At 45.9% G+C, this 13,467-nt stretch overlaps 1 protein-coding gene across 1 annotated transcript in view; it reads left to right on the top strand.

The window, feature by feature from the left end:
* The window catches only part of Slc25a12 (solute carrier family 25 member 12), a 91,317-nt gene extending 83,901 nt beyond the window's left edge, over window positions 1–7,416 (top strand). Inside the window, exons 14-18 of the mRNA XM_032903473.1 lie at window positions 131–271; window positions 2,403–2,541; window positions 5,308–5,466; window positions 5,577–5,667; window positions 6,799–7,416. Coding sequence (XP_032759364.1) covers window positions 131–271; window positions 2,403–2,541; window positions 5,308–5,466; window positions 5,577–5,667; window positions 6,799–6,997 — 729 coding nt within the window. The 3' untranslated portion in view covers window positions 6,998–7,416. The remainder of the gene's footprint in view (window positions 1–130; window positions 272–2,402; window positions 2,542–5,307; window positions 5,467–5,576; window positions 5,668–6,798) is intronic.
* Window positions 7,417–13,467: the final 6,051 nt, after the last annotated feature.

The raw sequence follows: 13,467 nt of genomic DNA, 5'->3' as shown, positions 1-13,467 counted from the left end.
CTGCACCGAGTGCAATCTGTGCCTTTCCTTCCCCAGTGAATAAAGAGACGTCTTCCATGCCTTTCCCTCCATTGACACCCCTGGACCAGCTCTGAGGTGGAAAGAACTTGTCTGTCTCCCTTGCTTGCAGGCTGGAGGCTCGCAGGTCATCTTTACCAATCCTCTGGAGATAGTGAAGATTCGCCTGCAGGTAGCCGGAGAGATCACCACAGGACCCAGAGTCAGCGCTCTGAATGTGCTTCAGGACTTGGGACTTTTTGGGCTGTACAAGGTGGGTCGATTTCTTTCTTTGGCCTCCTAAGTGAATGGAGAAGACGTGACACACATTACCCACATGTATACACACAGTACAGAGCGAAGATGCTGGATGACCCCACTCCCACCCCCAAGCTGAGAACCTATGGCATAGAAAACCCAATTGAAATCGGGATCCTTGGGTAAAGGCAGCCGGATGGACACACTCGTGCTCCCCGGTAAAGGTAGTGGGAGAAACATGTTCCTGTTTCATTTTTAGTTTTTATGGAGCTGTTGGCAACTGTTCCATAGTACCTCTGGCTTCACGTACCCAGCCTTTATTCTATGGGATCTTTGAGAAGTTTCTTTGGTACTCGTTGGATGGTTTTAGGACTCCAGAATGATCCTATGCCGACGTAGAATCTGAATGTTATTGTCCCAGAAGGGGCTTCTCTTGTTTTAATCATCGTGACCACAGTGGGAAAAAAAGATAGTAGAATTTGGCAGAATTCGAGTCTTTAAGAAGTTAAGTGGGAGGGTTTGTCAATAATGAATTCCATTAAAAACCAACAACAGTTACTGTACTTTCACAGAACGCCAGTCAACAGATTCCTCCCCTGCCGGTACACTTACCGCCGCCATCATTACAGATCAGATGTAATGGAGCAGAAGCCAGTGTTTTTCTTTAACTCAGAGAGTATTTCTTTCTGTTCCTTTCCCTGGAAGAAGGGAAAATATGGAGGTTTCACCTCTATAGGGGACTGTGTTTCCACAGCATTGAATTTATTTATGGAGCCATAGCTACTGAAATGTGTAAATTTACCTCTGTAACTGCAAATTAGAAATTAGGAATGTCTAGATTAGAGCTGCAAGCCACAGGGTGCTCTGGAGCTCGGCTGCCGGCTGTCTGTCTTTACAGAGCGCCGCCACTCTGCTCCTCCCGCCCACCCTCCTTGCCATCCATTGAGATTCCCCTGGAGAGCAGAATTTGTAAATATTGGTTCTGTCTGGATTATCCTGCAAGAGTCCTTGGATGTTTTTGTTGTTGTAATAGAAACAGAGCTATGGGAGCCCCGTGCTTGGGTGTCTGGTGAGGTAAAGCCTCAGGCCGGAACTGGCAGGGGTCAGTCGATGGCAATGGTAAGGAAGGTGTTCATGGCCCTCCCCACGGCTAGGACAGGCTGTCTTGAATGGGACATGCGTGGAATGAGCAGGGAACAGAACACGGATGTTTTCTCTGCCTTTCCAAGAACAGTTTCCCTTCTCCGTTGCCTCTGGCATTCTGCCTGGGACTCTGGAGGCTTGGAACTGATTGAGGTTGACTTGCTAATTTGTTAGTTTTGGGGGGGGCTTGGGAATCAAGCCATTCATACTGGGATCTGATCTAACACCTCTCCTGTTTATCTATCTACTCCGATCCCTGCTCAAGCTCCCCCACCCTCACTCCTAGCAAAGCTGAGCAGGTCAAGCTACCCAGGAAGTCTGAGAGTCCTTATGAATCCTAAATGTTGCCTTGCTTGACCTGCCTTGATGCACAGAAAGTTCCAGTTAGATATTGACAAGTTGCAGAGACCGGCAGCGAGCATCCTCTTGAGTTAATATTGTACTGCGCTTTAAAACACTTAAGAGGAGAGATCTCATGTGTGATTACAACAGAAAACAAGTTAATTATTAAATAATTTATTTATCATTATTTTATGGGCATTAGCGTTTTACCTGCATGTCTGTCTGTGTGAGGGTGTCAAAACCCCTTGGAACTGCAGTTAACCAATAGTTGTGAGCCACCATGTGGGCGCTGGGAATTGAACCCAGGTCCTCTGAAAGAGTAGCCAGGGCTCTTAACCACTGAGCCATCTCTCCTGCCCCGCCAAGTTAAGTTTTAAAACCCTAAATATAACATTTCTAGAAATGCTAGAAAGTTCTTTGTTGTCAAAATGCTGCAGTCACCTGAGGTTAGCCTGGACGGGTGCCCAGTTTCCTTTAGAAAGCTTCCTGCCCTGCATGTCTGCTCTGTCCCACCGCTCCCCACCCCAGGTCCCCCCACATCACTTCTAATGCCGTTTGAAGGACACCTCAGCCTGTCACCGATGCCTGCCTGCTTCCCATCCGTTTGGTCATTCAAACCATATTTACACACTGTTGTACACTGTTTCCTCGCCGTGTGACAGGGTGCCAAAGCGTGTTTCCTCCGGGACATTCCCTTCTCCGCGATCTATTTTCCCGTGTACGCTCACTGCAAACTCCTCCTGGCGGATGAGAACGGACACGTGGGAGGTATCAATCTCCTAACAGCCGGAGCCATGGCAGGTAACGCAGATCTTCTTAACCAAAAGGACCCCGTTAAGAAGCCCAGAATCTCTGACTTGGAGCTTTATTTCTGGAAGTTATTGTTGGGATCTGACTTAGCTGGATATAACCGCCTTTCTCTCCTTTGTGGGGACGGGCTCTGATTCTGATGAGCGTTAATTACATTTGCATAATGTGGATAAACAACTTAATGCAGCTTAGCAACTTGGAGCCAAATTAGATCTGCCCATCTAAATTGGGCTTCCGTCATTAGCACGTTTCTTAGCCTCCTGGGCTCCTAAAACCTTGGGTGCAGCCAGCTAAGGTGAGGACGCTCTTTGCCAGATCAGTTGCTCCGTTGAGCCAGTGCTGATGCGCAGTCCCTGCCTACCCATCAGCTTGCCTGGGGGGTGGAGTGTTCCTTCCCACTTTGGCTCAGAAGCCGGGCCTCACAAAACTCCCTCTTCTTGCTACCACAGCTCTCGCTAGACCAAAGCAGCACCCTGAAGCTGTCACCCTCTACCCTCAACTCCTCTCAGCGTTCAGTTTGGTTAATGGTTGTTTAAGTGGCTTTCCCCCTCTGTAATAGGCTGTGTGCTTCTTGAGGGTAGAGGTTTCGTTATGTCTGTCCTGCCTTCCCTGTGTGGCCAACCTAAGAGTAGAGGCTCAAGACAAGGCAACACCAAATGAGGCCCAGAAGAGAGTCCACCACTTACAGCAGTGGTTGGGGGGAAGGTGTGTGTGTGTGTGTGTGTGTGTGTGTGTGTGTGTGTGTGTGTGTGTCCCTGTCCTTCCTTACTCCTGAGTTACCAGGAGTAAGAACTGACTTGGAGTAGCAGAGAGCAGCCAGGCATCCTTAGATGCAGAGAGAAATGACAGGATTTCTCTGCCTTCCACACAGCCAGTAACGAATCTGCAGAGAACACAGCAGAGTCAGGATTAGAACTAGGCTCTGGTCCCTGCTTGGGCCTTTTTAGATTTATTTACATGTAGGAGGTAGAGACAGGCAGAGATCTGTGAGTTGGAGGCCAGCCTGGTCTATATAGTGACTAGCCCCAGGATAGCCTGAGCTACATAGCGAGACCTTGCCTTACAACACGAAAAACAAAAAAGGGATTTATTTCCTTTTATCGTGCATGTTTGCCTGCATGTATGAATGTACACCACGTGCATACCTGTTGCAGGGTGAGGCCAGAAGAAGGTATCAGACCCCCTGGAACTGGAGTTATAGATGGTTTCAAGTTGCCATGAGGGCGCTAGGAATCAAACCGGGGTCCTCTGAAAGAGCAGCCAGTATTCTTAACCACTGAACAATCTCTCCAGCCCCATGGCTTGGCTCTTAATTGCTGAGTTATTTTTTTCTAAGTATGGTGTGTTCAGTGTTTGGAGCCCCGGGCTCTGGGAATGTTGAGATGGATACATTGTTCTTATGACAACAGAGGACAACTTACTTTTAAAAACAAACCGACAAACAAAAACAAGAAACCAGGTCTTTAAGCCCTTGTCTGGGGTCCAGCAAACGCCTTAGCCTCTGGCATTTGTGATCTTGGCTGGTGAATGGAAATAGTCGGTGATGCCCATTTAACCTGCACCAGGCATGCGCGCGCACACACACACACACACACACACACACACACACACACCACACACACACCAGCTCGTCAGACTGTTATGAAGGGGATAAAGGCCATGCACTTTCCACTGGGCAACAGAACCATATACGCAGTTCCCAAATCACACACACTTCCTGCTTATCGACATTTGACGTATTTTCAGAAAGAGGCGAGTTTTTCTAATTATTACCAGTCAGGCCTCGCCAGCAGGTACTGAGAGCATTTGGAGGCCTGTCTCAGAAGGCAGGCAATTTACCTGCTTTCATCTGAATAGGGTGCTGGGCTGAGCCAAGGGAAGTACTGGCATCGTTCTCTAACAGAGCCCCCCTCAGAGCCACCAGCTCCATCTGCCTAGTGCTGAGACAGTGATATTTGGGCCAAATTGAATTCCTTCCCCCTGGGGAAGGTCACGCTGCTCTCTCAAGGTCTGTTTTGTTTTATGAACAAAACCTATGCTTGAGAAATCCATCTTCTATGTCCTGCTGCTACATCTCAGGTGACCCCGGGAAGCCACAGCACGAGGGTGTGTGTGTGTGTGTGTGTGTGTGTGTGTGTGTGTGTGTGTGTGTGTGTGTGTGGTGGGGGGTATGTGTGTCTCTGGCTGATCCGCTCCCCCGCTGATCTTTAACTGGATGCCTGGCCTGCATCAGGTTGTAATGCCTGTCTCTTGAGCAGGTTGGAAGGAGGGTTCAGCGCCTGCCTCTCCCTTAGCTCCTCAGACTGGCAAATGCTTGATGCTTTTGACCCTCACCCCACAGTGTGGTTGGCAAGAAACACCCAAGACCACGATGCTCTGACGCGACACATAATCTGTGGCACATTAAATGGATGTCACACATGCAAAGAAGGCGTTGGATTTTAAGATGAAAAACATGAAGGTTGTTAAAGCAGGAAAGGGAACATGGAGATTTATCTCTCTCTTTCTCTCTCTCTCTCTCTCATTGTTCTTTGGGATGGTTCAATAGAGACATTGCCTTAATTCAGAAAGAAAAACAAAACATTTTCACCCTGATTCTACTGAAGCAAGCGCCCAGCAGGTGGGTGACACGTCTTCCCACGTGTGCCTAGCTCTCTGTTTAAGGAACTCTGAGTAACCCTTGTGGTTACAGCTGTGGATTTTCTTGTTGGATGTACGAAGGCCTTAGGAGGATTAAATGTGGCTTTCTCCTCCAAGGTGTGCCTGCTGCTTCTCTGGTGACCCCTGCTGATGTTATCAAGACAAGACTGCAAGTGGCCGCCAGGGCTGGCCAGACGACATACAGCGGGGTCATCGACTGTTTCCGAAAGATTCTCCGGGAAGAAGGGCCGTCAGCATTCTGGAAAGGGACTGCAGGTAGATGCTGAGGGGCCCTCTGGCTCTCATGCCCTGCCCCTGACACTCAGTGGTCACCTTGTTACAACCATCCGGTGTTAAGTGTACCCTACCCCATCCGTCTTTTCCAGCTCGAGTGTTCCGGTCCTCCCCTCAGTTTGGTGTCACTCTGGTTACCTACGAGCTTCTGCAGCGGTGGTTTTACATAGATTTTGGAGGCCTGTAAGTACAGCTCCTTCTCCTGAGAGAGACACCGAGCCCAAATGCACGCTTGTTCTGTTTACAGAGCTACTTTGGGAATGCTGAGAGGTGGGACACAAGCGGGTCCTTTAAGACCAGCGCATGGAAAGCAATGGGCTTTAAAGGCTTACCTGTTAAGAGAGGCAAACCATTATTACTTGGATTATTTAATATGACCAGAAACAATCTAAACGTGAACTAGTCACACTTCCGTGACTGCTTTTCACTGTTCTTACACGTGTGAGAGCTCATTGCTTCCCATTGCTTTGTACGTAGATGCTCACGCAGCTAGTTCACACGCACGCACACACACACACACACACACACACACACACACACACACACACACACACACACACACACTGTTTCCAAGAAAGGTTACCCAACAAGTCAGTCATTGTAGGGTACAGGCCCCAAACTGAGCTGTTCCAAACTCAGCACTCAAAGCTTACCCTGTCGAGTCTGCAGGGAAGTTGTTCCAAAGCCAGCCAGCAGTCATTAGCTGTCGGGCAGAAGCCTGGGTACTGCTTATGTGATGTCATAACCCTGTGAACCTCTCTCCTGCTGAAAGCCTCCGTAGGGAAATAGCTGTTGATCCAGGTAGTGGAAGGGCCAGCATATAGAAGAGATGTAAAAACAGCAATGCTACCCTACTGTACAAATACCGTGTTCTCAGAGATTGTAGAAGCAAGAACTAAATTTGTTTCTCTTCTGGTGATAAGCTTTATGAGCCCACTATTTAAGAAGCTTTCAAATCAAATCAATACATTTCACACATGTTTCCTGAATAAAACTAGAAAACAGAAAAGCCCACGAATAGCCAGCTTCCCAAAGACTGTTACGAATTGAGTTCATGTTCTCTTCCTTTTTTTTTTTTTTGTTTGTTTTTTGTTTTTGTTTTTTCTGCCTGCAAGTCTGCTCATGTATGTACATAAGCACCGGGGCTGGGGCTATGAACGCAATGTCCTAGTGAGGTGTGAATATCATGGTTGATGCAGGAGACACGGAGAGACCTGACAGAGCCTTCTTCATGGTGCATGGGCGCTCAAAGTGTCAACTGCCTTCGTCAGCCCTGAGGTCGCTAAAGTCTACCTTGCTTTTTCCTGTCCACAGGAAACCTTCTGGCTCAGAACCAACACCAAAGTCACGCATCGCAGACCTCCCTCCTGCCAACCCCGACCACATCGGCGGCTACAGACTTGCCACAGCCACTTTTGCTGGCATCGAAAACAAGTTTGGCCTTTACCTCCCCAAGTTTAAGTCTCCTGGCGTAGCTGCGGCTCAGCCCAAGGTGGCAGCAGCAGCTCAATGACATAGCAACTACAGACCGAGGCCCGGGAAGATGGGCGGTACCCTGTCCAGTCAGCTGCGTGTGGTACTGTCTGCGCTGGGGTCAACCACTTTCTATACGACCTCTACATGTATTGTTTATAAAGCGAGCATAAGCCCAGGGAGAACCACAGTGCAGTTTCGAGCTTTAGTCTTATTTGTTGAAATGTTTTCTGAGCCTTGGCATGAATTCTGTGTTCTAGACTCCGCTTCGCACAGCTTGTACCTACAGTGACTGTACATATGTTGTACATCTTTGTACAGAGACACCTCGGCACCTCCTCCCAACGAATCACGTTTATAGACATGTAACGCTGTTCTGAGTGGCTTGGACTGTACAGAATGTTTTGAAAGTGTTTTACTAAGAATCATATAAGAATAAATGTACTAAAGTTAAATTCATTCTCCTCTTGGTGACTTACGGAAATCAAGCCTCAGTGTTGAATGTATCCAGTTACAGGTTTTTTGTTGTTTTTTTTTTGTTGTTGTTGTTGTTCTGGAATAGGAAGGTATTTGCTGATAAAAGGCAGAGCAAAACTTAATGCTCACCGCATTCAGTAAGAAATGCTTGGAAAGGGTGTGTACCCATGGGTGCCGGAGGGCCAGCTGGTAACTCTCATGGGCTACTATGTTCCCAGTAATGTACACACACACACCACACACACACACACACACACACACACACACACACACACACCACACACACACCACACACACACACACACACACACACACACACACACACACACACACACACACACACACACACACACAGACAGAGACACAGACACACACACACACAGACACACACACACACACACACAGACACACACACACACACACAGACACAGACAGACACACACACACACACACACACACACACACACACACACACACACACACACACACACACACACACACACACACACACAGGAACAGGGTGAGCTCCAGCTGGTAACACTCATGGGCTGCTATGTTCCCCGTAATGCACCCGCACACACACACACACACACACACACACAGGAACAGGGTGAGCTCCAGCACGGCTTGCTTAGTTTTACATTTCCTATGCAGGAAGGTAAAAGTCAGGATGTTGAAAGAGTAAAGTCTGAAAGTTTCCCTTCGTAAAGTATGACATGAATCAAAAATAAAAGCACACCAAGACGTCTGCGTGGAGTTGGTTTCCTTCCTAGGTCTCCTCCTGGGGCTTTTGTCTGTGCCCTCCTGCTTTAGGGACTGCATACTGGGGCAGGAGGCGGGGAAATTCCTATGTGGTGATTTGGTGGGCCTGGGTCCTTGCTAGGAGTTCAGATGGAGATGACTTCCTCAGAAGGTGGTGTGTGTGTGTGTGTGTGTGTGTGTGTGGTTGTGTGTGTGTGTGTGCGCGCACGTGTGCACATGTACTCACATGCATGCACACACACACTTACTCTTAACGATTACTTCTGAGCTACAGCTACACTTTGTTGTGGCTGTGACTTGAGAGTTGGTGACATCAGGACTTACTATAGCAAAGCATTCTGGGAAAACATGGCTGTGGCCATGGATGTGAGGATGTGTACAGATCAGTAGAGGTCAACCTGGAGATGGCCCAAGTCACCAGGTGCCCTACACAGTGATCAATTGGGGCTGACAACCCTGTATCAACAACTGAGCTTTCTTGAAGCCCTAACGACAAAAGATATTTGAAAGTGGGCTATTTCCAAATGCGTTAGATTAGTCTTATTAGAACTGAACGCATAGCATAATTGTTCTTGCTGTGCTTGTTAAAACTACACAAGTAGTCCAAGGACATGAAAGTACATGTGTGTGTGTGTGTGTGTGTGTGTGTATGCGATGATGATGATGATGACGACGTGCCCTCACTACCTCCTCTTCAACCAGCATTCCCATCATCCCTTGCTGACAGGTTAGAGCATAAATTTGTGATCTGTTTTCCATATATCTACATATGTACATATTTATATATTTAGAACCAGGACTATGTAATGTATGTGTGATTCCGTGACTTGGTTTTCTTAGTATGTCCCTGAGCTCTTTCCACATCAGCTTGTAGAAAATGCATCCTGTTTCTAGTAGCTGTATTATTTCACTGTATGGATTATGGAGCCTTTTTAAAACAGTCATTTAATTATTATTAACAACACCATAGTTAGAAGAGAATATCTTTGCATGTCATGATCTGTTATTGTATATTAACATTGTTTAGGGACTAATTCATAAGATAGATGGGTTTTATATTTTGTATATATCTTGCCACATTGCTGTTCACAGAGGTCTCGATCTCCTGCCTCTCGGGGGACAGTTAAGATTGCCCGTTTCACAGGCAGATCATAAAGATTGACCACTGTTTCAGTTTTTATTTTTCTAATTGCTAACGGGCTTGAATGAATGTCTTCTTGTTTGGTTGGTTTGGTTTTTGTTTTTTGAGACAGGGTCTCACTCTTGCAACCTCAGAGTCTGGGAACTCTCTATGTAGATCAGGCTAGCCTTGAACCTGTGGTAACCTTTTGTCTCCCCTGTAAGGTGCTGGAATTATAGGTGTGGGAAGGACATCTTGCTGTCTTTTCATTTTTACTGGTCATCTGTACATTCCTTTTGAAAAAAAAAAAGCATACAGAGGCATGGACACAGAAAAGTGTACATACAGGTTAAAATAGGACTCATGTGATGACCAGGTCAAGAAATAAAACATCCCCAACAAGCCAGAAGTTACCCATTCTTTCCCCCTCCACCCCATCCCTGCCTACCATGTCTTCGTTTCTGCATGGTTTTCCTGCTCACATATACATCCCTAAAGACTGCGGTTCCCTCCCCTCTTGAGACAAGATCTACCGTGGTCCAGGCAGCCTCTTCTGATCTTCCTGCCTCAGCCCCACAGAGCTAAGATTATAGGTCTTTACTACTAAGCTTGACTTGTTTATTGTGTGTCAATGATGTGTGTGTGTGTGTGTGTGTGTGTGTGTTCACATGACACAGCACATGTGTGGGGTGGGAGGATAATTATTGAGAATCAGTTCTTCCCATTTTCCATGTGGGATCTGGGGATTTAAACTCAGGTCTTCAGGCTTGGGCAGCAAGAGCTTTTACCCACTGAAGCTGTCTTGCCAGCCCTGACCTATTCTTTTTTTTTGAAATCTGTATGAATGAAATTGTGTACCTTTGAGACTTCTTTTGCTAAATACATTTGTAAGGTTCATCCTGCCATTGTGTGCATTAAGAGTTTGTCCATTCTATTGTATGGATGCATTGTTTCTATTTAACTCTTGATTGACATTTGTTTTCCCAATTTGTGGTTCTTATAGACAATGCTGCTATAGTGGACATCTATTCTGCACTGTGCCTCTTTTTAAAAAAATTGTGTGTGTGTGTGTGTGTGTGTGTGTGTGTGTGTGTGTGTGATGTGCACCATATCCATGCCAGTGGCTCCAGAGCTCAAAGAGTGCCAGATCCCCTGGAGATAAAGTCACAGGTGGTTGTAAAGTGGCCAACATGGGTGCTGGGAACCAAAGCCAGGTTCTGTGTAAGAGCCGAAAGTCCTTTTAACTGCTGAACCGTCTCTTCAGCCCACAACATTCTTCATATGTTTTGGATACTATGTGTCTGTTTTACACATTTTCCTACTTTGTGCATGTCTTTTCCTGATCGTTTAGATATATTAACATTTTAATTTTAATATGTTCAGATGTATCGGTATTTTTCTTGTTAGCTTGTTGAGCATCCCTTTAAAAAAATTCTTTTATTGTTCTGGGAATGTTGCTCAGTGAGAGCATGCTTGCAAGACCCTGTGTTTACTCCCCAGAACCACCAAAAGACAAACACAAAACCTCCAGGTAAAAATGATAAGGTTATTTTCTTGTTCTACACTTTCTAGTGTTGCCTTTCACATTCAGGGTTCATGCAGTTTGGAGCTCTCCTGGTGTCTCTGGCAATGTGGGGCCGACCTTCGTTTCTGAATGGCAGCCTGCCCCGCCGGCACTGTTTCCTGAAGCCTGTCCTTTCCCAGCTGCCTGGAGCACTGTCTCTGATTATCACTAAGAATCAGCCCGAGCTTCGCTGACTCTAAGGCCTCTCCTGAGGCTGGAGCAGGCCCTCTCCTTACTCTGTCAATTTCTGTATCTAGTATTATACACGATCCTAACACACAGTGTAGTACTCGCTTCCTCGTTGTAAGAGAGCTAGGACTCTTGGTTCTTCGCTCTTCCATGTATATTCTATCAGCTTATCAAAAACCGTTTCAAAAACACTGATGGTTTGATTGAACAGTAATGAATCTGTAAGCTGCTTTGGAAGAATTTGTATCCTTATTATGGGGCCTTCTGATCCAGGAACATACTATATCCCTACCTAAATATTTTCCATGTCTTAATAAAAATTTATACTCACCGAAGAAGTCTTGTACATCTCTTGTTATATGTGCTTTTAGGAAACTCATGCATTTGAATGCTACAGCTAATCTGCATGTGTGTGCATGTGCATTTGTGGGTGTGTATGCATGTGTGCACATGCATGTGCATGTGGTGTTAGGGGTTCAATACAAGATTTGTGCATGGTAGGCAAGCCCTTCTCCATTCAACCATATTCCTAGCCCTTAGTGTTTGAGACAGGGTCTCTCTGGTTAGCCTGGGCTGGCCCAGAGCTCTCACTCCTTCCTGAGTCAGCATCTGAAATTCTGGGAATTGTTAACTGGGTGCCACCTTGCCCAGAACTGTGACATCATTCTCAAGACACGACTCGCTTTAGTGTATTGCTCTCGGTCTCATCTTTCAGCCTCATAGTCAACGCTGCTGCTTTTCCTTCTTTCCTTCCCTCCCCCCTCTCCCTTCCTCCCCACCTCCCTCTCCTTTATCTCCTTTCTCCTTTCCTCCCTCCTCCTCCTCCTCCTCCTCCACTTAGTGCTGAGTATTGTACCCAGGGACTTGCACAAACTAAGGGAACATTCTGCCGGAGCTGCAGACCCACAACCCTCTCTCTTCCTTTGTGAACTTTTTGTAACATACATATTTTATGGTGTATCATTGAAACTTTGGTTTTTCAAGTTATTTCCTTAGTGATTAGAGCTTATAATACCTTAATTTATAACAATCTTGTATTTCCAGTGAGATATATTTCAGTGAAGTAAAAGGCACTCCTCTAAGACAGCTGTCCCCGTGCTTCGTGCTCATCTGAGGTCACATGACTCGCTCCTCACTGTGGCTTGTGGTTATATTTTAAATCCGCTGAAGGAAACAGGCACCAAGTCTTCAGTATTTCCCTCGTCTCCCCCCTCCTGCCGTTCTCTCTCGTGACTATGAGTCCCCTCTACTGCCATTTATTTTCACATAGGATTTCCTTTAGCAACTGAAGAGCAGGTTGGCTAGCAATATCTATTCCCGTCCTTATTCCTGCCATCATGCCATTGTTCTCTTCGTGTTTGGAAGATGGTTTCGCCAGATATAGAACTCTCGGTAGACAGGCTTTTTCTGGAAACATTTGGAATGTACTCCTGTTTACGATACTGTTTTAAATAATAAATCAGGGGTTGGGGATTTAGCTCAGTGGTAGAGCACTTGCCTAGCAAGTGCAAGGCCCTGGGTTCGGTCCCCAGCTCCAAAAAAAAAAAAAAAAAAAAGAATTAAAAAAAAAATAAATAATAAATCATTTGTTAATTGTATCCCAATTTTTCTTTGTGTTTTAAAATATGATTGGACTAAGTATATCTCTTTTCTTTTCCTGTCTTCTTATCCAGTGCTTGACAGTTCCCGGAAGTCTCTTTTTTTCCCTCGTTCCATCAATTCTTCAGATTTGGAGGACTTCAGTTCTTGGATTAAGATTCAAAATAAAAATTAACCTAGATTTTGGAAATATACTTATTGATCAATGTCTATGGCATTTCTTCTCACTTCTGATATTATATTTGTACCTTTTTTTTTTTTTGGTCTTTTTTTCAGAGCTGGGGACCGAACCCAGGGCTTTGCGCTTCCTAGGCAAGTGCTCTACCACTGAGCTAAATCCCCAACCCCATTTGTACCTTTTGATTCAAGAGATTGTCCAAATCTTTGTACAGCAGCAATCCTCCTGCTTCAGCCTCAACTTCTTTTTTTTTTTTTAAGATTTATTTATTTCTACAAATAGACTGTAGCTGTCTTCAGACACCAGAAGAGGGCATCAGATCTCATTACAGATGGTTGTGAGCCACCATGTGGCTGCTGGGACTTGAACTCACAGCCTCAACTTCTAAACCCTGGGCTTGCGGGCAGGCTTTACCACCTTTATCACCCTCACACAGACATGCTTTACAGCAGTGGTTGCAATCTGTGGGTCATGACCCCTTTTGGGGCCGAATGACTCTTTCTCAGAAAACAGAGATCTACATTATGATTCACAACAGCAGCAAACTTAGGAAGGAGCAACAAAAACAATTTTATGGCTGGGGAGTCATCACAGCATGACGAACTTTTTTATTAAAGGGCT

The sequence above is a fragment of the Rattus rattus genome, chromosome 5 (genome assembly GCF_011064425.1).
Source record: "Rattus rattus isolate New Zealand chromosome 5, Rrattus_CSIRO_v1, whole genome shotgun sequence".
Taxonomy (NCBI): Eukaryota; Metazoa; Chordata; class Mammalia; order Rodentia; family Muridae; genus Rattus; species Rattus rattus.
The sequence above is the reverse complement of the archived record's forward strand: the minus strand, read 5'-3'. Positions and strand labels throughout refer to the sequence as shown.